General features: G+C 43.9%; 1 protein-coding gene across 15 annotated transcripts in view; it reads right to left on the reverse strand.

Moving 5' to 3' along the window:
* LOC141105954 (scavenger receptor cysteine-rich domain-containing protein DMBT1) overlaps window positions 1-26,335 on the reverse strand; it is a 150,924-nt gene that overhangs the window by 64,134 nt on the left and 60,455 nt on the right. For 8 of the 15 annotated variants that reach the window (XM_073596207.1, XM_073596206.1, XM_073596204.1 and 5 more), the window contains one exon: window positions 8,010-8,045. In XM_073596207.1, the coding sequence (XP_073452308.1) occupies window positions 8,010-8,045 (36 nt within the window). Of the gene's footprint in view, window positions 1-3,149; window positions 3,186-8,009; window positions 8,046-26,335 lie in introns of all 15 variants that reach the window. The other 7 variants (XM_073596199.1, XM_073596197.1, XM_073596195.1 and 4 more) reach the window with 1 other exon arrangement.

The following is a 26,335-nucleotide window of genomic DNA, read 5'->3' on the forward strand; positions in this document are numbered from 1 at the left end:
GACCAAAATTTAACGGGTTTAGTTAAATTGTAATTCATTATTTAAGCATTTCTCCATAATTGCCAAACTCATTATATACTCCTGGATTAAAAATCTAATGCTGTTCATTATGGTATTAAAGTGGAGCGCCAGGCACCTTCAGAAAAATTTTAAGTCAGCTGACTTTTAATATTAGGACACTTACCTGTCCACAAATCCAGCGGTGTCTTCACCTGAACCAATTTTTCAATGGGCTCTCGGGTGCTGCCGCCACCATCTCGGCTAAGTGAAACTGGCAGTGAAGCCTTGCGGCTTCACATCTGGTTCCCTACTGTGCATGCGCAGAATGGCCCAGCGGCAGGGAAAGGAGGAGGGAGGCCAAACTTCAAAACCAGGTACCCGCTCCCCCACCCCCAAAAGGTGACAAATGTCAGTGGAGGGGGGTAAACAAGAGGAGCTGCCCATTTTCAGTGGAGCTGCTTGAACATGCGGCTTGAACATGCCCTACTACAGAAACAGATTTAGCCGTTGTGATGTGTAACGTAAAAAACAAATTACTTCTTGACAAACAGACGTGCATCTTTAAAATATAAAAAAAAACAAACACTATAAACCAGTGGCGGCCCGTCCATAGAGGGCGCACGGGCCCCGCCTCCCTATCCATGCATCAGGGTACTGGACTATGTAATCCAATGCGGGGTGCGTTTTTTTTTTTAAGCACCTGATTAGAGCCAGAGGCTCTAATAGGCTTCAAAAAAAGGGTGCGCTCCGAGCCCACCCAATTGTGTGATGATAGCGCATGAATTTTCCCTATTTTCACACTAAAGTTCCTCACTGCCAATAAGGTCATGAGACACAAGGCAGAGGAAGCTTGAGGAGCAGACATCAGACCTGCCCCTGCCCGCACTCCAGGAGAGGAGGAGAGGACACCACAGCCCTGCCACAAGTGCCAGACTGCCCGCGGGTGGTGGGGGGCAGGTTGCTGTCAGCGTCGTGCCGCCCGGCGGGGGGGTGCTCTCTTCATCTCAGGGGTGTTGTTTGTTTGCCGCCCCCCAAAACAAGAACTCATGACCTGTCACTGCTATAAACTCTATTGGCTGTAATGCGATTGCACACACTACCTGAATATATTACCAACATTAAATATTAAGAAAAAAAAATAAGAAAAGCCACTACTTTTTTTTTTTTTTTTTTTTTTTTTTAGCAGCTTAGTAGATGCTTCTTACTCATTCTTATGTGGTAGTGCAATAGATGTTAAACTTTAATGTGCTATTATTATAGGCTGGGGATGGAATTATGGTCCAAATTTAGAAAAGGCCAACAGAGGGTACCAAAGAGATGTGTGAATAAGTGTAATATGTGGAACTGCATAGGAAAGAGAAAGGACTGATGGAAGCCTGTGTCTCTCAGCCAATCCAGCTTGCCGATAGAGTTAGGGTAAAGAAATACAGTGTAGCGCTAAAAACAATAGTGAACTGAATAGTGTATATGCATAACATATAACCAATATAATAATCAAAATCCAATGTTCACTGTTTTTTTTTTAGCAGCTTAGTAGATGCTTCCTACTCATTCTTATGTGGTAGTGCAATAGATGTTAAACTTTAATGTGCTATTATTATAGGCTGGGGATGGAATTATGGTCCAGATTTAGAAAAGGCCAACAGAGGGTACCAAAGAGATGTGTGAATAATGGCCCGTACACACGGTCAGATTTTCCGATGGAAAATGTCCGATCGGAGCGTGTTGTCGGAAATTCCGACCGTGTGTGGGCTCCATCGGACATTTTCCATCGGATTTTCCGACACACAAAGTTGGAGAGCAGGAGATAAAATTTTCCGACAACAAAATCCGTTGTCGGAAATTCCGATCGTGTGTACACAAATCCGACGGACAAAGTGCCACGCATGCTCAGAATAAATAAAGAGATGAAAGCTATTGGCCACTGCCCCGTTTATAGTCCCGACGTACGTGTTTTACGTCACCGCGTTCAGAACAATCGGATTTTCCGACAACTTTGTGTGACCGTGTGTATGCAAGACAAGTTTGAGCCAACATCCGTCGGAAAAAATCCTAGGATTTTGTTGTCGGAATGTCCGAACAAAGTCCGACCGTGTGTACGCCCTATAAGTGTAATATGTGGAACTGCATAGGAAAGAGAAAGGATTGATGGAAGCCTGTGTCTCTCAGCCAATCCAGCTTGCCGATAGAGTTAGGGTAAAGAAATACAGTGTAGCGCTAAAAACAATAGTGAACTGAATAGTGTATATGCATAACATATAACCAATATAATAATCAAAATCCAATGTTCACTGTTGTGAACTAAAGAAAAGTTCAAAAAAGAGTGTCCATCAAATAAACAATGAGGAATCTTCAATCAAATGAAAATGGTGCACACAAAATAAAAGTGAAGCTGTAAATGTGAAGAAATCCTCTGTCATAGAAGTATAGATGAGTACTCTTACCGAATACGGTGGACCAACTTACCGGCGGTAGTGGGCCAATCAGGTTTATGCGGGCAGAATGCCTCATGGTTTAGGTTGGGCAGAAGAAGGATCACTCCAAACAGGATAAGACCACTCTTCAGCGGTGATGGCCTAGGCGGGGTTCCCTATCGTTTTTAGCACTACACTGTATTTTTTTATTCTGTTTGGACTTTGTTTGAGTGTTAGCAGCTTTTTTTCACATATTTTGGTTTAGCGCAGTAATTTCCCACAATTTTCTCACGATAGAGTTTGGGGGCTGGGGATTTAACAGACAGGCAGAGCTCCGAGGAAAGCAGAAGTTCAGGTCGGTAAACGTCCCTCCCTCACATTTTTATTCTGTTTTCGTTCGTTGACAAAAAGTGGAATTGATTTTCCTCATAGTTTTCATCTAACGACTTATTAAAATTATTATTAATTTTTTTCACTTAGTTTTCAGCACTAAAAACATACAGCTGATGAAAACTATGATGAAAATATTTTCGTCTACGAATTTACACTGATTAAAGTCGCACTCCAAAGTTGCACTCAATAATTTCCTGTTGATCAAAAAAATGCAAACTGCATCAAAAAACGCATGTTCAAAAATGTAAAATGCACCAGAAAATGCATCAATCGCAACATGCATAGGGTCAAGGTTGACTCTTTGGATATACATAGTACGTTCAAAGAGCAGATTGTACTTACCTGTGGTGTTTACCAAATAATAGCCTGCTCTGGTGGCTGTTGATTGAAAAAAAATAAAACTATTATACGTATATGCAAAAGTAAAAATTATTACACCACCTTATATACCACTATTTCTGTCTTTTAATGTAAAGTAATTTTTTCTTTCATTTTGGATAGAGTAGGGAAGGGTTACACTCTATGTTAGGTTTTAAATGCTGTCTGGGTCCCCATTGGGGAAATGCACCCTGTATTTGTCCTGCTGACACAGAAAGTGAGGATAAATCCAATTTACACATTCCTATTGACAAAAAAATTGATGGGTTGCTTAACTGACCAGGAATGTGATGAGCACTGGAGGTAGTAGAAAAGGTATGTATGTACAGTGCACTGTTCTTTCACAAATATGTGGCCAGAGTATCCAGAGTAGCTTTAGAATAGCAATAGGATAGTTTTAAAGATCCATTCTGAGTGATGTGGTTTGTGAATGTGGTTTTGTGTGTTTGCAAGCCAACGTGCTCCTTATTTACAGTGCCTTGAAAATGTATTCAAATTTTCCACATTTTGTCATGTTACAACCAAAAACGTAAATGTATTTTTTTGGGATTTTTTGTCATAGACCAACACAAAGTGGCACATAATTGTGAAGTGGAAGGAAAATGATAAATGGTTTTCAAAATATTTTTACAAATAAATATCTGAAAAGTGTGACGTGCATTTGTATTCAGCCCCCCTAGTCAATACTTTATAGAACCACAATTCGTTGCAATTACAGCTGCAAGTCTTTTTGGGGATGTCTTTATCAGCTTTGCACATCTAGAGAGTGACATTTTTGCCCATTCTTCTTTGCAAAATAGCTCAAGCTCTGTCAGATTGGATGGAGAGCATCTGTAAACAGCAATTTTCAAGTCTTGCCACAGATTCTCAACTGGATTCAGGGCCGGACTTTGACTTGGCCAATCTAACACATGAATATGCTTTAATCTAGACCATGACATTGTAACTCTGGCTGTATGTTTAGGGCCATTGTCCTGCTGGAAATTGAACCTCTCCCCAGTCTCAAGTCTTTAGCAGACTTTATCAGGTTTTCTTCTAAGATTGCCCTGTATTTGGCTCCATCCATCTTCCCATCAACTCTGACCAGCTTTCCTGTCCCTGCTGAGGAAAAGCATCCCCACAACATGATGCTGCCACCACCATGTTTCACGGTGGGGATGGTGTGTTCAGGGTGATGTGCAGCATTCATTTTCCGCCATACATAGCATTTTGCTTTTAGGCCCAAAAGTCAAATTTTAGTCTCATCTGACCAGAGCACCTTCTTCCACATGTTTGCTTTGTCCGCCATATGGCTTCTCCCAAACTGCAAATGGGACTTCTTATGGCTTTCTTTCAACAATGGTTTTCTTTTTGCCACTCTTCCATAAAGGCTAGATTTGTGGAGTGCACAACCAATAGTTGTCCTGTGGACAGATTCTCCCACCTGAGCTGTGGATCTCTGCTGCTCCTCCAGAGTTACCATGGGCCTCTTGACTTCTCTGATTAATGCTCTCCTTGCCCTGCCTGTCTGTTTAGGTGGACAGCCATGTCTTGGTAAGCTTGCAGTTGTGCCATACTCTTTCCATTTTGATGGATTGAACAGTGCTCCATGAGATGTTCAAGGCTTGGGATATTTTTTTTTATAACCTAACCCTGCTTTAAACTTCTCCACAACTTTTTTCCCTGAGCTGTCTGGTGTGTTCATTGGCCTTCATGGTGCTGTTTGTTCACTAAGGTTCTCTAACAAACCTCTGAGGGCTTCATGGAACAGCTGTATTTATACTGAGATTAAATTACACACAGGTGTAATTAGGTGACTTCTAAAGGCAATTGGTACCAGTAGATTTTAGTTAGGGATATCAGAGTAAAGGGGACTGAATACAAATGCACGCCACACTTTTCAGATAGGCCTATTGAAGGAGCAGTGGCTCCGAGCGCGTAGCCTTTTCCAGCCTCTCCACCGCTCTCCTCCCTGGATGATCCCTCTCTTGGATACTGATCCCGGAAGCGATCGGATGACCTGTGACGTCACGTGCGATCCACGCCGGTCCTAGCCTATTCCTGATGGCCATAGAAAGAGCTCCCGGCCGGTAATCCATTCTCTGCAGCCCATCATCCCTGCAGCGTCACCAGAACAGGACCAGAGGGCATACTGCGGACTGCACACTAATTGAGATGAGCTTTTTTATGTTTTTATCCTGCAAGTGTTATTTTACCTGGTGTCATTAAATAACAGTTGTTAATATTACACTCAGGTGGCGCTTCCTTCTCTACCCTTCACTACTATTCTTTTATACTGACCTATGAAATTTACAAATTTACAATCAAGGGATAACTTCCAATGGGGATACCTGTATCCACACTTTCAAGAGATTTATTCTCACTTCCTCTTGTGTCTACAGGTTAGGAAGTGTAGAAAAATCCCCTCAATGGGACCCAATTAACAAATGATTTAACCAAAATGAAAAAAAATAAATAAAATGGGACATTTGAATAATTTTTTGGGGTCAGGCATAGAATTTGTATGTCTCAGAGACTGCTGACTTCCTAAGATTTTCACCCACTTATGTCTCTACAATTTACAGAGAACAGTGTAAGAAAAGATTTATTGAACAGCGGGGACAGCTCAGTGACTTATGCAGCGTACACAAGGTCGGACTTTTCGACCGGACTGGTCCGACGGATGCCGACGTTCCAAACCCGGCCGACAATCCGATCGTGTGTGGGCTTCACCAGACCTTCAGCTGACTTTTCCAGTCGCAAATCTGACGGACTTTAGATTTGGAACATGCTTCAAATCTTTACCTCATAACTCCGCCGGACCCAGAAATCCGTTCGTCTGTATGTTAGTCCAATGGACAAAAACCAACGCTAGGGCAGCTATTGGCTACTGGCTATCAACTTCCTTATTTTAGTCCGGTGTACGTCATCACGTACGAATCCGTCAGACTTTGGTGTGATCGTGTGTAGGCAAGTCCGTTCGTTAAACCAGTGGCGACCCGTCCATAGAGGGCGCACGGGCCCCGCCTCCCTATCCATGCATCCGGCCCCCTGATCTACATATCAGGGTACTGGACTATGTAATCCAATGCGGGGTGCGTGTTTTTTTGAAGCACCTGATTAGAGCCAGAGGCTCTAATAGGCTTCAAAAAAAGGGTGCGCTCCGAGCCCACCCAATTGTGTGATGATAGCGCATGAATTTTCCCTATTTTCACACTAAAGTTCCTCACTGCCAATAAGGTCGTGAGACACAAGGCAGAGGAAGCTTGAGGAGCAGACATCAGACCTGCCCCTGCCCGCACTCCAGGAGAGGAGGAAAGGACACCACAGCCCTGCCACAAGTGCCAGACTGCCCACGGGTGGTGGGGGGCAGGTTGCTGTCAGCGTCGTGCCGCCCGGCGAGGGGGTGCTGTCTTCATTTCAGGGGTGTTGTTTGTTTGCCGCCCCCCAAAACAAGAACTCACGACCTGCCACTGCTATAAACTCTATTGGCTGTAATGCGATTGCACACACTACCTGAATATATTATCAACATTAAATATTAAGAAAAAAAAAATAAGAAAAGCCACTACTTTTTTTTTTTTTAGCAGCTTAGTAGATGCTTCCTACTCATTCTTATGTGGTAGTGCAATAGATGTTAAACTTTAATGTGCTATTATTATAGGCTGGGGATGGAATTATGGTCCAGATTTAGAAAAGGCCAACAGAGGGTACCAAAGAGATGTGTGAATAAGTGTAATATGTGGAACTGCATAGGAAAGAGAAAGGATTGATGGAAGCCTGTGTCTCTCAGCCAATCCAGCTTGCCGATAGAGTTAGGGTAAAGAAATACAGTGTAGCGCTAAAAACGATAGTGAACTGAATAGTGTATATGCATAACATATAACCAATATAATAATCAAAATCCAATGTTCACTGTTGTGAACTAAAGAAAAATTAAAGTTCAAAAAAGAGTGTCCATCAAATAAACAATGAGGAATCTTCAATCAAATGAAAATGGTGCACACAAAATAAAAGTGAAGCTGTAAATGTGAAGAAATCCTCTGTCATAGAAGTATAGCTGAGTACTCTTACCGAATACGGTGGACCAACTTACCGGCGGTAGTGGGCCAATCAGGTTTATGCGGGCAGAATGCCTCATGGTTTAGGTTGGGCAGAAGAAGGATCACTCCAAACAGGATATGACCACTCTTCAGCGGTGATGGCCTAGGCGGGGTTCCCTATCGTTTTTAGCACTACACTGTATTTTTTTATTCTGTTTGGACTTTGTTTGAGTGTTAGCAGCTTTTTTTCACATATTTTGGTTTAGCGCAGTAATTTCCCACAATTTTCTCACGATAGAGTTTGGGGGCTGGGGATTTAACAGACAGGCAGAGCTCCGAGGAAAGCAGAAGTTCAGGTCGGTAAACGTCCCTCCCTCACATTTTTATTCTGTTTTCGTTCGTTGACAAAAAGTGGAATTGATTTTCCTCATAGTTTTCATCTAACGACTTATTAAAATTATTATTAATTTTTTTTCACTTAGTTTTCAGCACTAAAAACATACTGCTGATGAAAACTATGACGAAAATATTTTCGTCTACGAATTTACACTGATTAAAGTCGCACTTCAAAGTTGCACTCAATAATTTCCTGTTGATCAAAAAAATGCAAACTGCATCAAAAAACGCATGTTCAAAAATGTAAAATGCACCAGAAAATGCATCAATCGCAACATGCATAGGGTCAAGGTTGACTCTTTGGACATACATAATACGTTCAAAGAGCTGAACTGGTTAATTTTAACTGTACTCCAATAAACAAAGCTAAAAACTATGTGAAATATTGTGTGCAGATTGTACTTACCTGTGGTGTTTACCAAATAATAGCCTGCTCTGGTGGCTGTTGATTGAAAAAAAATAAAACTATTATACGTATATGCAAAAGTAAAAATTATTACACCACCTTATATACCACTATTTCTGTCTTTTAATGTAAAGTAATTTTTTCTTTCATTTTGGATAGAGTAGGGAAGGGTTACACTCTATGTTAGGTTTTAAATGCTGTCTGGGTCCCCATTGGGGAAATGCACCCCGTATTTGTCCTGTTGACACAGAAAGTGAGGATAAATCCAATTTACACATTCCTATTGACAAAAAAATTGATGGGTTGCTTAACTGACCAGGAATGTGATAAGCACTGGAGGTAGTAGAAAAGGTATGTATGTACAGTGCACTGTTCTTTCACAAATATGTGGCCAGAGTAGCCAGAGTAGCTTTAGAATAGCAATAGGATAGTTTTAAAGATCCATTCTGAGTGATGTGGTTTGTGAATGTGGTTTTGTGTGTTTGCAAGCCAACGTGCTCCTTATTTACAGTGCCTTGAAAATGTATTCAAATTTTCCACATTTTGTCATGTTACAACCAAAAACGTAAATGTATTTTTTTGGGATTTTTTGTCATAGACCAACACAAAGTGGCACATAATTGTGAAGTGGAAGAAAAATGATAAATGGTTTTCAAAATATTTTTACAAATAAATATCTGAAAAGTGTGACGTGCATTTGTATTCAGCCCCCCTAGTCAATACTTTATAGAACCACCATTCGCTGCAATTACAGCTGCAAGTCTTTTTGGGGATGTCTTTATCAGCTTTGCACATCTAGAGAGTGATATTTTTGCCCATTCTTCTTTGCAAAATAGCTCAAGCTCTGTCAGAATGGATGGAGAGCATCTGTAAACAGCAATTTTCAAGTCTTGCCACAGATTCTCAACTGGATTCAGGGCCGGACTTTGACTTGGCCATTCTAACACATGAATATGCTTTAATCTAGACCATGACATTGTAGCTCTGGCTGTATGTTTAGGGCCATTGTCCTGCTGGAAGGTGAACCTCTCCCCAGTCTCAAGTCTTTAGCAGACTTTATCAGGTTTTCTTCTAAGATTGCCCTGTATTTGGCTCCATCCATCTTCCCATCAACTCTGACCAGCTTTCCTGTCCCTGCTGAGGAAAAGCATCCCCACAACATGATGCTGCCACCACCATGTTTCACGGTGGGGATGGTGTGTTCAGGGTGATGTGCAGCATTCATTTTCCGCCATACATAGCATTTTGCTTTTAGGCCCAAAAGTCAAATTTTAGTCTCATCTGACCAGAGCACCTTCTTCCACATGTTTGCTTTGTCCGCCATATGGCTTCTCGCAAACTGCAAATGGGACTTCTTATGGCTTTCTTTCAACAATGGTTTTCTTTTTGCCACTCTTCCATAAAGGCTAGATTTGTGGAGTGCACAACCAATAGTTGTCCTGTGGACAGACTCTCCCACCTGAGCTGTGGATCTCTGCTGCTCCTCCAGAGTTACCATGAGCCTCTTGACTTCTCTGATTAATGCTCTCCTTGCCCTGCCTGTCAGTTTAGGTGGACAGCCATGTCATGGTAAGCTTGCAGTTGTGCCATACTCTTTCCATTTTGATGGATTGAACAGTGCTCCATGAGATGTTCAAAGCTTGGGATATTTTTTTTTATAACCTAACCCTGCTTTAAACTTCTCCACAACTTTTTTCCCTGAGCTGTCTGGTGTGTTCATTGGCCTTCATGGTGCTGTATGTTCACTAAGGTTCTCTAACAAACCTCTGAGGGCTTCATGGAACAGCTGTATTTATACTGAGATTAAATTACACACAGGTGTAATTAGGTGACTTCTAAAGGCAATTGGTACCAGTAGATTTTAGTTAGGGGTATCAGAGTAAAGGGGACTGAATACAAATGCACGCCACACTTTTCAGATAGGCCTATTGAAGGAGCAGTGGCTCCGAGCGCATAGCCTTTTCCAGCCTCTCCACCGCCCTCCTCCCTGGATGATCCCTCCCTTGGATACTGATCCCGGTAGCGATCGGATGACCTGTGATGTCACGTGCGATCCACGCTGGTCCCAGCCTCTTCCTGATGGCCATAGAAAGAGCTCCCGGACGGTAATCCATCCTCTGCAGCCCATCATCCCTGCAGCGTCACCAGAACAGGACCAGAGGGCATACTGCGGACTGCACACTAATTGAGATGAGCTTTTTTATGTTTTTATCCTGCAAGTGTTATTTTACCTGGTGTCATTAAATAACAGTTGTTAATACTACACTCAGGTGGCGCTTCCTTCTCTACCCTTCACTACTATTCTTTTATACTGACCTATGAAATTTACAAATTTACAATCGAGGGATAACTTCCAATGGGAATACCTGTATCCACACTTTCAAGAGATTTATTCTCACTTTCTCTTGTGTCTACAGGTTAGGAAGTGTAGAAAAATCCCCTCAATGGGACCCAATTAACAAATGATTTAACCAAAATGAAAAAAAATAAATAAAATGGGACGTTTGAATAATTTTTTGGGGTCAGGCATAGAATTTGTATGTCTCAGAGACTGCTGACTTCCTAAGATTTTCACCCACTTATGTCTCTACAATTTACAGAGAACAGTGTAAGAAAAGATTTATTGAACAGCAGGGACAGCTCAGTGACTTATGCAGCGTACACAAGGTCGGACTTTTCGACCGGACTGGTCCGACGGATGCCGACGTTCCAAACCCGGCGGACAATCTGATCGTGTGTGGGCTTCATCAGACCTTCAGCTGACTTTTCCAGGAGCAAATCTGACTGACTTTAGATTTGGAACATGCTTTAAATCTTTACGTCATAACTCCGCCGGACCCAGAAATCCGCTCGTCTGTATGCTAGTCCAACGGACAAAAACCAACGCTAGGGCAGCTATTGGCTACTGGCTATCAACTTCCTTATTTTAGTCCGGTGTACGTCATCACGTACGAATCCGTCGGACTTTGGTGTGATCGTGTGTAGGCAAGTCCGTTCGTTAAAAAGTCAGTTGGAAGTCCGTCAAAAGTCCATCGAAAGTCCGCCAGAAAGTCTGTCCGGTCGAAATATCCGCCCGTGTGTACGCGCAAATAGTGTTTAGTGTTTCTGTTTCGCAGCACTTGGGGCCTTGTTTCGAATTCAAACATGCAAACTACTGTTCTGTAGTTTGCATGTTCCGACTATGCTTGCAGGGGTTTCCACCCACACTCTTAAGACATGTATGATAGGTTAACTGGTCCTAGTAGAATAGTCTAGAGCATACTATGACTGCCTCAACAGAAGAAGAGTTGCTTTCAGTCACCAGAGAGTAAAGTGTTATAAAAATGAAAACAGCAGTTCTATGGTTTAAAATATCTTGTCAACCACTTGAGCCCCAAACTTTTCTCTAAGTCCCAGAGTTTGTTTTTCCCATTTCCTGATATCATGGTCCCACACAATAGGCACAGTTCACTAAAGGTTATCGCATGCGTTATGACGGTCACGTGACCACTTAACGCATGCGATAATGAAAATGTCAATTCACTATTGCTCGTTTGTGGCATTTAGCACAAACACCAAAAACGCTTTTTAAATACAGCATAAAAAGGCAGTAAAGTCAATTAGCAAAAGGAAATAAACAAATAAATGCATGCGGTAATTAAGTACTGATCCAAGCTTGCGATAACTATGGCAATGGTAGGACCCCCCAGTGATTGGTTTAAAAGATAGTTGGGAAAGTGTAAGCTGGAACAGGTGTCAGATTTTACTCAGAAGTTGTTTCTGGAGGCTGGCAGACTGCATAGCAAAGATGATGGAGCCCTTTGAATCCAGTCTTCTGAAATTTAAAGCAATAAAGAAGAAGAGGAGGAGAAGATCTCAAGTGGTCCTTTTAAAGGAAGGAGTGCACGTTGCTGAATTAATTCACAGATGTGGATATCCTGCAGAAGTTCAGGTTATCCAAGCAGTTCAGGTTATCCAGTCCACTTATGGAGCTTTATACCCAACTCATAGGGTACCTTGAACTCTCAACACAGAGAAGCGATTCTATACCAGCCAGAGTAAATTACTGGCTGCCTTACACTTTTTTGAAAAAGTATCATATCAGATGCTTGCCATAACTTACCGCATTGTTTCATGCAGTATTTAAGGCATATTTCAGAAAGATAACACATGCAAGATTTTAAGGAGTTTCTTTGTGAAACAGTCTTTTTTCTAAACGTTGTGTGTTATTTTACTGCATATTCGGATGTGGTAAAATATCGCTTAGTGAATTGTGCACAATATACCTTTTAGTGTTTATAGCATACCCAAATATAATATTTATTGTTTATGCAAGGGACAAATAAAAGCTTTGGGCCCCATTCACATGGGGCATTTTAATCCATGCCCCATGCAGGGCCATGTTTTACAGGCACAGAACCAAGGACCTAGGGGGATATCTATGCAATTCCTGTCCTGTAGACAAGAATAGGAAGTGAGGTGAAATCTCTTGTGGGAACATGTGATGTCACCATTGGAAGATTATCCCTCTATTCCTTTGTGGATGACAACTCAAAATGCAGCATTTTCTCTCAATTTTAGTCCTGTAACAGAGGACTCTAGTGCTGCAATGCAGGATTGCTACCCACTAAGCCATTATGTAGCCCCCTTAGTGCAATATATATATATGGAATGTTTACTTTGTGTTAAAGTGTTCATAAAACCCAAACTTCCTCCCCCTTCTTTCTGAACTGATATCATTGGACCAGGTAGGCTATATCCTGGGTAGAAAGGCCCAGGGCCACGCAAAGTAAGGTGTTAAATATGTGCCACTGCTTAACCAAATTCTATGAAGAAGGCTTCTTCCTGTCCATGGACGTGGAGAAGGCATTCAGCACAGTGGCCTGGAGCTACATTGTAGCGGTGTTAGCCACAAGTGGGCACAAAAATGCATGTTAGAATACAAGCTTTGTACACTATCTGGCAGGCTAGGGTACGAGTCAACTGCCATCTGACGCATGCCTTTCCTATGCCCAACAGTACAAGGCAAGGATGTCCCCTCTCCCCTATTATATTTGCCCTTTCCTCAGGAGCTTACAGTCGAATCCAAACATTCGAGGTATAGGGGCTGCCAGAAGGGAGTATAAAATGGTGGCATACATGGAAGATCTACCGTTTTTCCTTTCAGACCCCTTGATTTCTCTCCCAAATTTCCTGAATAGAACTAAAATTCTTTGGCTCACTTTGGAACCTAAAAATCAACTACTCCAAATCTTATGCCCTCAATGTCTCTCTTCCCCCAGAGATGGTGGCTCATTGCCACTCTCACATCCCCTTCACATAGCAGAACAGAGCCAACGCCTATTTTGACATCTCTCACTACTCAAAACCCTGCAACAGGATTTGACTTACTGTAATAAGTCCTGCTGTTCCTGGTTTGGCAGAGCAGCAACCTTGAAGATAACTATTTTTCCCAGAATTTTATATATTATGCAAACTATACCCATAAAACTTTACATTTTTTTGCTGGCATACGCAAGGCCTTCAGCTCCTTCTTTTGGAAATCAAAAAACCGACAAAAAGGTTTGGCCCACTTATCACTCCCCAAAGACCGTTATGGCATAGGTTTACCAAACATAAGGTGTTACTACAGGGCTTTTCAGGTGCAGTGACTAGTGTACTGTCATGTACACAAAGCCACCAAGGATTGGGTCACTCTCGAAAAATCTTTTCAAGACCTTAGTGTGGTTCAGACATGGAAGTTTGGGACCACCCGTTAGGAAGGACTTCCCTAAAATCTCTCCATGGGCTCAGCAGATGCTCAGCCCCCTCTCTATCCCAGGACCCATGACCTAATTGTTCTTTAACCCAGATTTCCCACCAGGCATCCAACCTAAGTTCATTAAACAATGAAAGTTCCTGCCCAACCCCAGAGTGGGCCCTTTTTTCATCATGGTACTTTCCTTCAAAAGCAAGGCATCCCTACCACATTCTCTGAACAAGGCTTAGTGCTGTGGCCTTATTTTCAAATCTGACACTTCACTCCATTAATGTCAGGGAATCAGAGGTGGGAGAAACCTTCAACGAGCAGACGTGGTAACAAATATTTCTAACAATTCATAAAGACTCAAAAAATGTGACCATGCAAGAGCACAACTATAACATTTTCACTAGAAGCCATAGAAGCCCCATTCTGCTTTATAAGATATAACCACAAACTTAGGGTCGCTGTTGGAGGTGCGGTGTCAGAGAAGGCAACCAGCTACACATCTGGTGGAGCTGTCCTACTCTACAAACATACTAGAAGAAGTTTCATTGTCTTCAGTGTCTCCTCATATACTCTCGAATTTTCCCCTTCCCAGTATCTGCTCCAACATTCAACAGTTTTTTCTTTTATTTCATTCATCATTTGCGATGCATATGATAATTGTGCATTCCGATCTTCTGGAAAACACAAATTACCCTGGAGCTCAAAGACTGGTTCTTCAGACTGAACAGGGTAGATGAAATTGAGGAGTTAATTCACATATCACAGGAGTCTATAGGAATAGGAGGCTAGGTGCTAAATTGCAGCACAATCATATAATTGCATATCCGCAGCTAAGTGCAGATGCAGAGTCAGGTGCATGGGTGATTACAGGCAGCCTGAGAAGTGACCACTGGGGTGGTAAGACAGGTGATTGCAAACAAAATAAAGGCACTCCAGAACACTCCCATGAGAATGTATGAATAGCAATAAATGCTAGGCTCGAGTCACAAATTCACACTGAACCATGATGTCTAATAAAGAGCCACAATTTAATAATGACACAATAAAAGACTCTTACATTGTGCTGAAATGCCAGAGCAGGTGAATGGAAGCTGGTTAAGGCAGGTGTAATGTGCCGACTCCCAGAGAACATGGAGCTCAGAGTGACAGAAATTGGCACATTACACCTGACATAATGTAGGTAGAATCATCCCAGCAAGTCCTCCTACTGCTTTAAATACATTTTCAAGTGCCTGCCTGCTTTTCCTCTAATTAGTTGCTACAGGCTACCCCTATGATTACTCCCAACCCTCCTATTTTCCCTACCCCTCCCCCCTTCTTTCTCTCCCCTACATCCTCTTTGCTACCGTTCCCTCTCTCTTTTTCTCTTTTCTCCTTCTCTCTACTCTAAAGCCTCATACAAATTGGATTTTCCTCAGACAAAACCTCTGATTTTTGTCCAAAGGGCATTGGCCCCAAACTTGCACTTGCATACAAACGGCACACAATTGTCGGACAACAAACACGAACATAGTGACGTACTACGTGTTTTTTCAGCTCTTTAGAGCCACCCTTTGGGCTCCTTCTGCTAATTTCGTGTTAGTAGAAATTTGGTGAGTGTTGATTTGCGCTTTTCATTTCGCGCTTTTCAGTTAGTTTCTGAACGGCCGTTCGTCAACCAGCCATTTTGCGGAATCGGAGGAGGAAACGTGTTATTTATTATTAAATAAAATAGTATAGTGCAGAGCTAATGCAATGAAAAAAAAAAAGTGAAGATATCCCAATGAGAAATTGGGGTATCTATAAGTGCAAATACAATATAATTATTAAACCACTATATTTTTGAAGTGTAGATCAACAGTGATAGTGTATATGAAGTGCATATAGTCCATATATGACATCAAAATGGTGACTATAAATAAATGTGAACTGGTTGTCTGTAGATAATCCACCACCGTAAGGAAAGAGGCTTACCAGACAGGTTGAACCCAACAAGGCGTATGCCTGATGAGTCAACCAAGCTTCCAATCTAGACCAAATCGGATGTGGATTCCGTGATGATTGTGACATCAGTGAGTATCCACCATATGAATAGCAACCGGAACTCGTGAGCAGTTCCTCTCAGTGTAACATATGGCAACATATGGCAAAAGGAGAAAAAATTGGACCACATAGTGTGATTCCATTTAGATGTAAAATATTTATTGAAAATGCTAAAATGGTCACTCACATTTAAGAAGACATTAAAAGTGTTTGGATAAAATTAAAGCAACGCAGTGGCATCATCAGAGCCCGTCCCGACGTTTCGTCCTAATAAGGCATCCTCTGTGTTATTTATTATTGCTTTGACCCAAGTCCAGTCCAGGAACAGAAGGAGGAGGATTTCTTGGACCAAAAATTGGTTGCTTTATTAATCGTGACCAATTATGTCATATGCCTTTTCTGCAGGAGCTCCAGGAGAATAATCTGGATGATTTTCGGAATTATCTCCGGATGACGAACCTCTGCTTTCACCAACTTTTGTAAACATCCCTTGTGACAGTAATAGGTGGTGACAGGTACTCTTTATGGAGAGATCGGGGGTCTAAAAGACCCCCCATCCCTCCTTTACACTTCAAAGCATTCAGATCGCCGAAAATGGCGATTCTGAATACTGCGTACTTTTTTAAAACCGGCGCCATTGTCAGCCAAATAAACGGGAAGTGACGTCATGACGTTGCTTCCGCGTTTACAATTTGAAGGCTGCAACGAAGCCACCCACAGCTTTGTTCCAGCCCGCCCCCAGCCGCCAGAGGCATCGTATTGGTCACCGGGCCTCCCGATGGCACGGGAGGCCCGGTAAGAGCGGCGGGAGGCGGCGGGAGGGGGGGAGTCCCCTCCCGCTGCTCCCATATAACAGCCGAGCGGCTTTTAGCGGCATCGGTTGTTATACACGGATAGCCAATCGCCGGCTCTAAACAACAGTACCGGGATGATGCCTGCAGCTGCGGGCATCATCCCGGTATAACCCCCGAAAGCTGAGTACGCACATCTGCGTACGATCGTCGGGAAGGGGTTAAAAAATACAATGTAAAATTAACAAGGGAAACCAACATAGTTGTATCTTTGATCTTAAAACCTACGGGACCAAAAAAAGAATAACAAGCATAATAATATTATTCTTACTATCACTAGAAAAAAAAGCCTTTGAAAATTAGTTTGCCATAACTCCAGCAGTATCACCAGCAAAGCAGCTTCATTATTATCCCATTGAATAAAGAAGAGAATGTGCGCTGCATTTAGAGATTTAATACATTTCCACGTCACAAATGTTAATTCTCCTAGTTTACAAGACCGACCACTTCCAGCTCGTCCTTGCTTCTGAGCATGAGTGTTTGTACTTTGGACTTTTGTCCGACGGACTTGTGTACACACACTGGGAAAATCCGACAACAGACATTTGTCCGCGGAAAATTTTAAAGCCTGCCATCCAACATTTGTCCGCGGAAAATCCGACAATTGTCCGATGGAGCGTACAAATGGTCGGATTTTCCGCCAACAGCCTGTCATCACACAATTTCCGTCGGAAAATCCGATTGTGTGTATTAGGCTGGGTTCACACCTATGCAAATTGGATGCGGCTTGCACTGCATCCAATTCGCATGACATTTTAAAATACGTTCATTTGAATGAGGCTGGTTCACATATGTGCGTTACATTTGCACTCCGCATTGCCCAAGAAACGTGTGCATTTTCTGGGTATTGCGGTGCGAATTGCAAGCACATTATCTTCTATGGGAACGCATCTGATTTGCAGATGCATTCCGTTGTGAACAGGATAAAATCCTGACCTGATCCTGATGTAAACCTGACCTGATCCTGATGTAAACCTGACCTGATACTGATGCAATCCTGACCTGATCCTGATCAAAAACTGATGTGAAACGCTGAACAATTACTTTGTCAATTAGCTGTGAAAAGGGAGCTTCAATTCACACCTCACATGTGTTAACCCAGCCTTAGGGTCCACTGGTAGCCCACTTGTGAAACGACATATTTTTTTCCACAAATATATTCTTCTTTTTTTCCCTATTCTTTTTTGCCACATACAGTAGGTACCTTATATGTTGTGTTATGAAAAAAACCTTCAATAAACCTTTTATGGAACAAGAAAAACGGAAAATTTATATCAAATACTTACCGTAATTTTCCTTTCCTGATAGGCTCCATGGCAGCATACGTGTGGGTTGACCCCGCCTCCATAACTACCCAATAGGACCCCTCCCTATAAATTTCAGCTGTGGGCTCTCAGCCGTGTTTCGTAACTAGCCTACTCCAAGCATTGGGAGGGACTCCTGCTGCCATGGAGCCTATCAGGAAAGGAAAATTACGGTAAGTATTTGATATAAATTTTCCGTTTTCCTGACAGGCTCCATGGCAGCATACGTGTGGGAAATAACTCGCCAAACACACCCGGGCGGGCACAATGCTGAGCGAGAAAATAAATTTATTTAACACTGTCCACTGACAGCACTTTCAAACCAAAATTAATGGATGACAAAGCGGCAGGTTCAACACAATAGTGGGAAACAAACGTATTGATAGATGACCAGGAAGCCGCTCTACATATAACTTCGGGTGCGACATGAAGAGAAGCCGCCCACGAGGTTGAAATACTCCGAGTTGAGTGTGCAGTCACTGCCTCTGGAGGAGCCAAGCCCTTCGCTTTATAAGCCCTTTGAATGGTCTGTACTATCCAAGCAGAGATGGATCTGATTGAGGCCCGTTTTCCTCTATTTTTTCCTTGTAGAAGAATGAAAAGGAAATCCGTCTGTCTAAATGATTCCGTAGCTTCCAGGTATTGACTCAAAGTATGTCCCACATCAAGGGGATGAACTTCTTGACCTTCTGTTGTGTTAAAGGTAGGCAATACAATTTCCTGATTTTCGTGAAAAATAGAAGTCACTTTAGGGTTTGAGCCCAACATGGGAATTAATACTGCTCTATCTGGGAAAAAGGTCAGGAAAGGCTCTTTGGAACCTAAGTTCCTGATTTCAGACACTCTCTTGGCTGAAGTTACTGCCACCAGGAAGACGGTCTTGAGTGTGAGGTCTTTAACTGATAGAGGATTCTCAGGATCTGTTCCAAGCGTGGAAAGGAAATCTAGAACAAGGGGAAGATCCCATTTAGGGAATCTCGGTTTCCTTTGAGGTCTTAGCCTGATAGCACCCTTGAAGAATTGGCGAACCAGGGCGTGGTTAGCCCATGAAATTCCTGTGAATGCCGAGATGGCTGATATTTGCACACGAAGGGAACTTACTGCTAGAGGCAAATCCAACCCTGTTTGCAGAAAGCTGAGGATATCCTGGACTTTTGGAGAACCACAAGGATTAGATCTAGAGGCCATGTGCTCTGTGAACTTGGACCAGATACGTTCATACACTCTATTAGTGCTCTTCCGTCTGGCATTCAGAAGCGTCGGGATGGCTTCTTCTGGACAACCTAAGGCTTCAAGCCTTCCCCTCTCAAAAACCAAACCCTGAGATGTAGATGAGCAGGGCATGGATGCAGGATAGAACCTTGGGACAGAAGATCCGCCCTGAGAGGCAGAGGGATTGACTCCCGATAACTGAGGAGAGTTAAGAGGGGAAACCATGGCCTGTTGGGCCAAAACGGTATCACTGCCATGACTTCCACTTCCTCTGTTCTGAGCCTGCGGAGAAACTGGAGTATCACAGGTACCGGAGGGAAGGCATACGCCTTGTTGAACCTCCACCGATCCGTGAGGGCATCTATCCCATATGCTTGGGGATCCCGGAACCTCGAGTAATACTTGGTGAGTTTGTAGTTGCATGGGGATGCAAACAGATCCACTTCTGGAGACACTCCCAGTGTCAGGAGCCATTTGAACACCTCTTTGTGCAGGGACCACTCGTTGTTGTCCATTTGAACACGGGACAGAAAGTCCGCCTGAACATTCTGGACCCCCGGAATGTAGACTGCCGAAATGTTGGACAGATTCCTCTGAGCCCAGTTCATGATTGACTCCACTTCCCTTAGGAGGGACCAGCTGCGAGTCCCACCTTGTTTCCTTATATAGGCCACCGCGGTTGTATTGTCCAACCGGAGCATCACTGAGGAGTTCTTTATCAGATGGTGGAAGGATCTGAGCGCCTGAAAGGCCGCTCGAAGTTCCAGAATGTTGGATACAGTCTTCTGAGATGGCGAGATCCATCTGCCCTGAGCCACTTCTGACAGGCAATGAGCACCCCAGCCCTGATTGCTGGCATCTGAGGTCACTGTGACCCATGTGATGGGAAGAATCGAATGGCAATTGCGGAGATTTTTCCCTTGGAGCCACCAAAGGAGAGACTTTTTCATGGATGGAGTGAGGAGGATGCGCTGATTCTTGCTGGGAGAATCCCACTGTTGGAGAAACCCTTTCTGGAATGGGCGAGTGTGCCATTGAGCCCACTTCACCATGGGAATGGTGGCTGCCATTGTGCCAATCACCTTCAGACATTGAAGAGCGGATAGGTGAGATGAAGCAAGGGTTGAACGGATCCTGTCCCGGATCACCACAATCTTCTCCTCGGGTAGCGAGATGGTGCCTTCTAGTGTGTTGAAATGGGCACCTAGAAATATGAGAGACTGAGACGGAATCAGGTGACTTTTCTCCAAATTCAGGAGCCACCCAAACTCTTGGAGAGTGGCAATTACTAGACTCCTGTGCTCTAGAAGCTGACCCTTGTCCTGGGCTAGAAGGAGGAGGTCGTCTAGATAGTGGTGAAGGCGAACTCCTTTGACTCGGAGCAGAGCAACAACAGCCAGCAGAACCTTGGAAAACACCCGAGGTGATGTTGTGAGACCAAATGGAAGGCAGGTAAACTGTAAGTGTTGATCGCCTACAGCAAAGCGAAGGAACTTTTGGAAGTCTGCCGCCACTGGGACATGAAAGTAGGCGTCTTTCAAGTCTATTGACACCAGCCAATCTCCTAGATGAACTGATTGTTGAATCGTTAATAGTGACTCCATCTTGAATTTTTCCTTTCGGATAAATCGGTTGAGATGAGTCAGGTCTATAACAGGCCTCCATGTGCCGTTCTTCTTCTGTACCAGAAACAGAGGGGAATACATGCCTTCTCGTTCGCCATCTGGAACAGGAATGGCTGCGTTTTGAGCCAATAAAGAGCTTATGTAAGCTAAAAGAACTTGTTTCTTCTCCTCTGAACTTGGAAGATTTGTTGGTATAAATCTCAGTCTGGGAGTGCTGTTGAAAACCCAGGTGTGGCCTGAGGACACTGTCTTGACAGTCCAGAAATCCCGAATTGAGGCCGCCCAAACATGCCGGAAGTGGAGCAGACGAGCCCCTACCTGACATGTTTGAGCGGGCCCAATTTCAAAAGGACTTAGTGGAGTCCTGGTTACTGGTAGAAGCCCCTTTTGTGGGCTTTTTAAAAGAGGACTGCCTGGATTTCCAGGATCTAGAAAATTCCCGACCAGGCCTATAGCTACGTGCTTCCCTTGCACGGTCGGTGTTCTGCGATCTTGAAAAGGTGCGTTTTTGGTTCTGTAAACCCCTGTCTTGAGGGAGGAACCCCGATTTACCACCCGTAGCCCGGGTAATGGCACTATCAAGCTTGTTGCCGAAGAGGGATGAACCCTCAAATGGAATACGGCACCAAGCCTGCTTAGAGGCTGGATCCGCCAACCAAGGTCGCAGCCACAAGGCCCGACGGGCGGTGACCGATGACAACATCACCCGAGCCACTAGGCGAACAATGTCAATAGAGACCTCCCCCAGAAAGGCAGAGGCAAGCCTGATTTCCTGAATAGGGGAGCTCTTAGCCGCTTCTTCAGAGATACCTCTAAGAGAATCATTCACATTGTCTGACCATGCCTCTAAAGCTTTAGAGACTGCTGCTAAGGCCAGAGCGGGTTTGCACACTGTGTCTGCTGTCAGGTAAATCCTTTTTAGGTCGGCATCAATCCGTCTCTCCAGCGGATCTTTAAATGAGACTGTATCTTCAAGAGGCAGAGTCACATATCTCACAAGCCTCATTAATGCAGCATCTACCAAGGGAGCTGACTCAAGGTGTTTAACCTCTTCTTCCTTGAAAGGGTATAGTTTTGCGATTTTAGATTGCATAGAGCTTTTTTTATCCATCTTGCCCCATTCTTCAAAAATTATAGCACCTACTTCCGTGAGGAAAGGAAAATAATGACGCTCCTTGCTGAGTTGTTTGAAAAACTTTCTCTGTTTAGCAGGAGAAATAACCGGTTCTTCCCAAACCAGAGCGTTTTTAACAGCTTTTACCAGAGAAGGAACCAGGGCGTATTCAAAGCCCATCCCAGGATCATCTGCTTCTGACCCACTATCTGAAGGGGGAGCTGACTGGTGACTAGGTTGAGAAGACTCCCACGTCTCAGGGACTGGACCCTCTTCTGACAGGGGAATCAGTGGATCTTGAGGAGAATCACGAGGCTTTGCAGCGTCTCTCTCCTGCAGCGATTCTTTCACGACTCGCTTTATTAGAGTTTCCAGGTGTTGGTCTGCACCTTCCCTCTTATTAGCTGCTTTAGAAAAACAGCGGTCACAGAGAGACTTGCTGGCAGGAACTGGGACCCTGCATCCCCAACATATTTTCTCCGGTCCCCTATGAGATGAGGGGGGGTGAGGAGAGCCTCTACTGTGGTCTTTAGACTTAGAGGATGAACCATGGTGTCTAGAGCCAGAGGAGGAATGCCGGTGGTGTGATTTAGATGACCCGCTCCTTCTGCGGGAACTACTTTGTCTTTGATCAGACCTAGAAGGGCTAAGGAAAGAAGGAAGACAGGAAAAGAGAAAGGCACAAAGTCAGAATGATGCCCTACACTCCGCTCTCTTCCCCCCAGCAGGTAAGTAAAGAAAAATACTTTCAAATCCTACCTGCTGCGAGAGGACTGGCCACCAGGAGGCAGTGAAGAGTCCATGGCTGATGCTGGGAATCACTGCAGGTGAACACAGAGTAATCAGATACACCAGAAAGCAAAACAGCAAGCACAGATCCATCTGTACTGCACTTACCTGGGGAAGGCTCTGCAGATGCTCAGGGAAGTCGCCGCTATGCCCACGATCATTCCCGAGCTCTGCAAGCTTCCCCAGGCTTTTAAAATTGGCGCCGCGTGACGTCACGGCCGCGCCAGGCCCACGGTCGTCGTGCGCATGCGCGAAACCAGGCCTCGCTTTCGTTCCGGGACTGCGCCTGCGCAGAACGCAGACAGAACCCGGAAGTAGAGGGAGCGGCGGCTGGAACGCACAGGGGACCAGCCGCTGCATAGGCAATTTGACAAAAGGGCACACAGAGAAAAAACAACAACAACAAATATATACACTGCTGCCATGAAGGCGATATATGCTCACCACCACCTACGATCGACTCGGCCGGAACATCCATACACACACCGGGCTTTTGGCAGATAATGGCCACCTGCATACTGCTAGGCAATCGGCCTGTGCTCGCTTTTCATTCAAGAATGACTCCAGCTCTTCAGCGCTTACTCTGCAATACACTCCATACCCTGCTAAACGTCAAGGCTTATTGGAGGGATGAGACATCACATCAGTCGGCCGATACGATCGCAGGACATCGTCTTCAGGTAGGAGAACCAAACATAAGGTCCTACGGAGGAGGACAAAAAAGGAACACGGCTGAGAGCCCACAGCTGAAATTTATAGGGAGGGGTCCTATTGGGTAGTTATGGAGGCGGGGTCAACCCACACGTATGCTGCCATGGAGCCTGTCAGGAAAAACATTTTTTAGTGGCAGGGAGTTTAAAAAGACACACAGTAATTTTTTCAAACTAGAAAAGAAATAGTTTAGTCTTAAACTATGTAGTGCGGTACTGTCAGAGTGGTAAGGATGTGGAACTCCCTTCCACATGCTGTGGTGTCAGCCGGGAGTGTCGATACTTAAAAAAACTATTAGATGGGCATGTTAACAATTACAACATACAGGGATAGAGGTATTATTACTGACATAAACTCATGCACACACCCACACAGGTTGAACAGGATAGAGTGTTGAGTAGTTAGAACATCTGCTATATGTCTATTGCTGTCTGGGTCCCCACTAGACAAGGTTGCTCTCTCTATTTGTCCTAATGACCACTGTTACCTGGACTAAAATTGAGAAAAAAATAGTTTTCTTAGTTGTTCCCCAAACAGGGAATAGAGGTACAGTATAATCGTGTAATGGTGGCACCACTTGTTCCTACACTTTGCAGAGATTTCTTCAGGCTTTCAGGATTTTTCCCTATATACAGCATGTACCAATTTTCTTAACTGAATGCTTTTTAAGACCAGGCATTGGAGTTGCATGTGTCAGAGACTACTGACCTCCTGGGATTTTCTCCCACTTTGTCATTTTGGGGGAGATTTACTTAAACTGGTGCACACAGAATCTAGTGCAGCTATGCATAGTAACCAATTAACTTCAGCTTGTTCAAATAAGCTTTGACAATCAAACCTAGAAGCTAATTGGTTACTATGCACAGCTGCAGCAGATTATTTGTGCACCAGTTTTAGTAAATTTCCCCATTTGTTTTCCCTCTAGAAATTGCAGAGATTAGTGCAAGAAATATTCAATGAGCAGAAGTTCTGTGGCTGAAAATGCCGTGTTAATAGGTAGATAATGAGTAGGAGTAAGTTGACAGGAAGCTGACACAAAGTTCACAGCTGCTCAAACAACTACATCTTTATAGCAAACATATGCTGTATTAATCTATGTGTCTTTAGCTAAATACATTAGAACAGTTCTCTTCCATCACAATGTACCTGAACAGAGTACTCCAGCATCCTCTCCATGATTACAATTGTGTATTGTAAGCCCTCGGTGGGGGCAATTCCACAAAAAGTCTTCATCACCTCTGGAGTTTAAATCATCCAGTATGATTCGTCCTTTCCCTTGTCCATATCTTGCACTACCAACAAATGAAACAGCAGAGCCACAACCCTTCTGTCTGCATACAACTTGTGCATCGCTTTTGTCCCAAAGATTGTCACACACTGTCCCCCATTCTCCCCCATTCTCCCCCGTAGAAGATTTCCACACGACCAGCACACCAATCTCCTCCGCCTACCAGGCTAATGCCGCGTACACACGTTCAGAATTTCAGCCCGCAAAAGACCGATGAGAGTTTTTAGTTGGAAAATGCGACCGTGTGTATGCTCCATTGGTCTTTTGCTTGCGGAGCATGCTCTCAATTTTTCGGTCGGGAAAAGTTCCTATCCGAAAATGCAATTGTCTGTGGCAATTCCGACGCGCAAAATCATTACGCATGCTCGGAAGCATTGAACTTCATTTTCTCGGCTCGTTGTAGTGTTGTACGTCACCGCGTTGTTGACGGTCATAATTTCAGCAAACTTTTGCGTGACCGTGTGTATGCAAGGCAAACTTGAGTGGAATCCCGTCGGAAAAGCCGTCATATCTTTTTCCGACGAGAAATCCGCTCGTGTGTACGCGGCATAAGACAAAGTGGCAGTTCTAGAAAAAAACAGGACATAATATTGTGACATTCGACATACAGTATCTCACAAAAGTGAGTACACCCCTCACATTTTTGTAAATATTTTATTATATCTTTTCATGTGACAACACTGAAGAAATGACACTTTGCTACAATGTAAAGTAGTGAGTGTACAGCTTGTATAACAGTGTAAATTTGCTGTCCCCTCAAAATAACTCAACACACAGCCATTAATGTCTAAACCGTTGGCAACAAAAGTTTATACACCCCTAAGTGAAAATGTCCAAATTGGGCCCAAAGTGTCAATTTTTTGTGTGGCCACCATTATTTTCCAGCACTGCCTTCACCCTCTTAGGCATGGAGCTCACCAGAGCTTCACAAGTTGCCACTGGAGTCCTCTTCCACTCCTCCATGACAACATCACGGAGCTGGTGGAGGTTAGAGACCTTGCGCGACTCCACTTTCCATTTGAGGATGCCCCACAGTTGCTCAATAGGTTTTAGGTCTGGAGACATGCTTGGCCAGTCCATCACCTTTACCCTCAGCTTCTTTAACAAGACAGTGGTCATCTTGGAGGCGTGTTTTGGGTCATTGTCATGTTGGAATACTGCCCTGCGGCCCAGTCTCCAAAGGGAGGGGATCATGCTCTGCTTCAGTATGTGTACATACAGTACATATTGGCATTCATGGATCCCTCAACGAAATGTAGCTCCCCAGTGCCGGCAGCACTCATGCAGCCCCAGACCATGACACTCCCACCACCATGCCTAACTAGGCCAGACACTCTTGTCTTTGTACTCCTCACCTTGGTGCCACCACACACGCTTGACACCATCTGAACCAAGTAAGTTTATATTGGTCTCGTCAGACCACAGGTCATGGTTCCAGTAATCCATGTCCTTAGTCTGCTTTTCTTCAGCAAATTGTATGCGGGCTTTCTTGTGCATCATCTTTAGAATTGGCTTCCTTCTGGGACGACAGCCATGCAGACCAATTTGATGCAGTGTGTGGCGTATGGTCTTAGCACTGACAGACTGACCCCCCACCCCTTCAACCTCTGCGGCAATGCTATCAGCACTCATACGTCTATTTCCCGAAGACAATCTCAACTCCTAGGGTTGACCATGGCGAG

The sequence above is a fragment of the Aquarana catesbeiana genome, linkage group LG08 (assembly GCF_042186555.1).
Source record: "Aquarana catesbeiana isolate 2022-GZ linkage group LG08, ASM4218655v1, whole genome shotgun sequence".
NCBI classification, from domain to species: domain Eukaryota; kingdom Metazoa; phylum Chordata; class Amphibia; order Anura; family Ranidae; genus Aquarana; species Aquarana catesbeiana.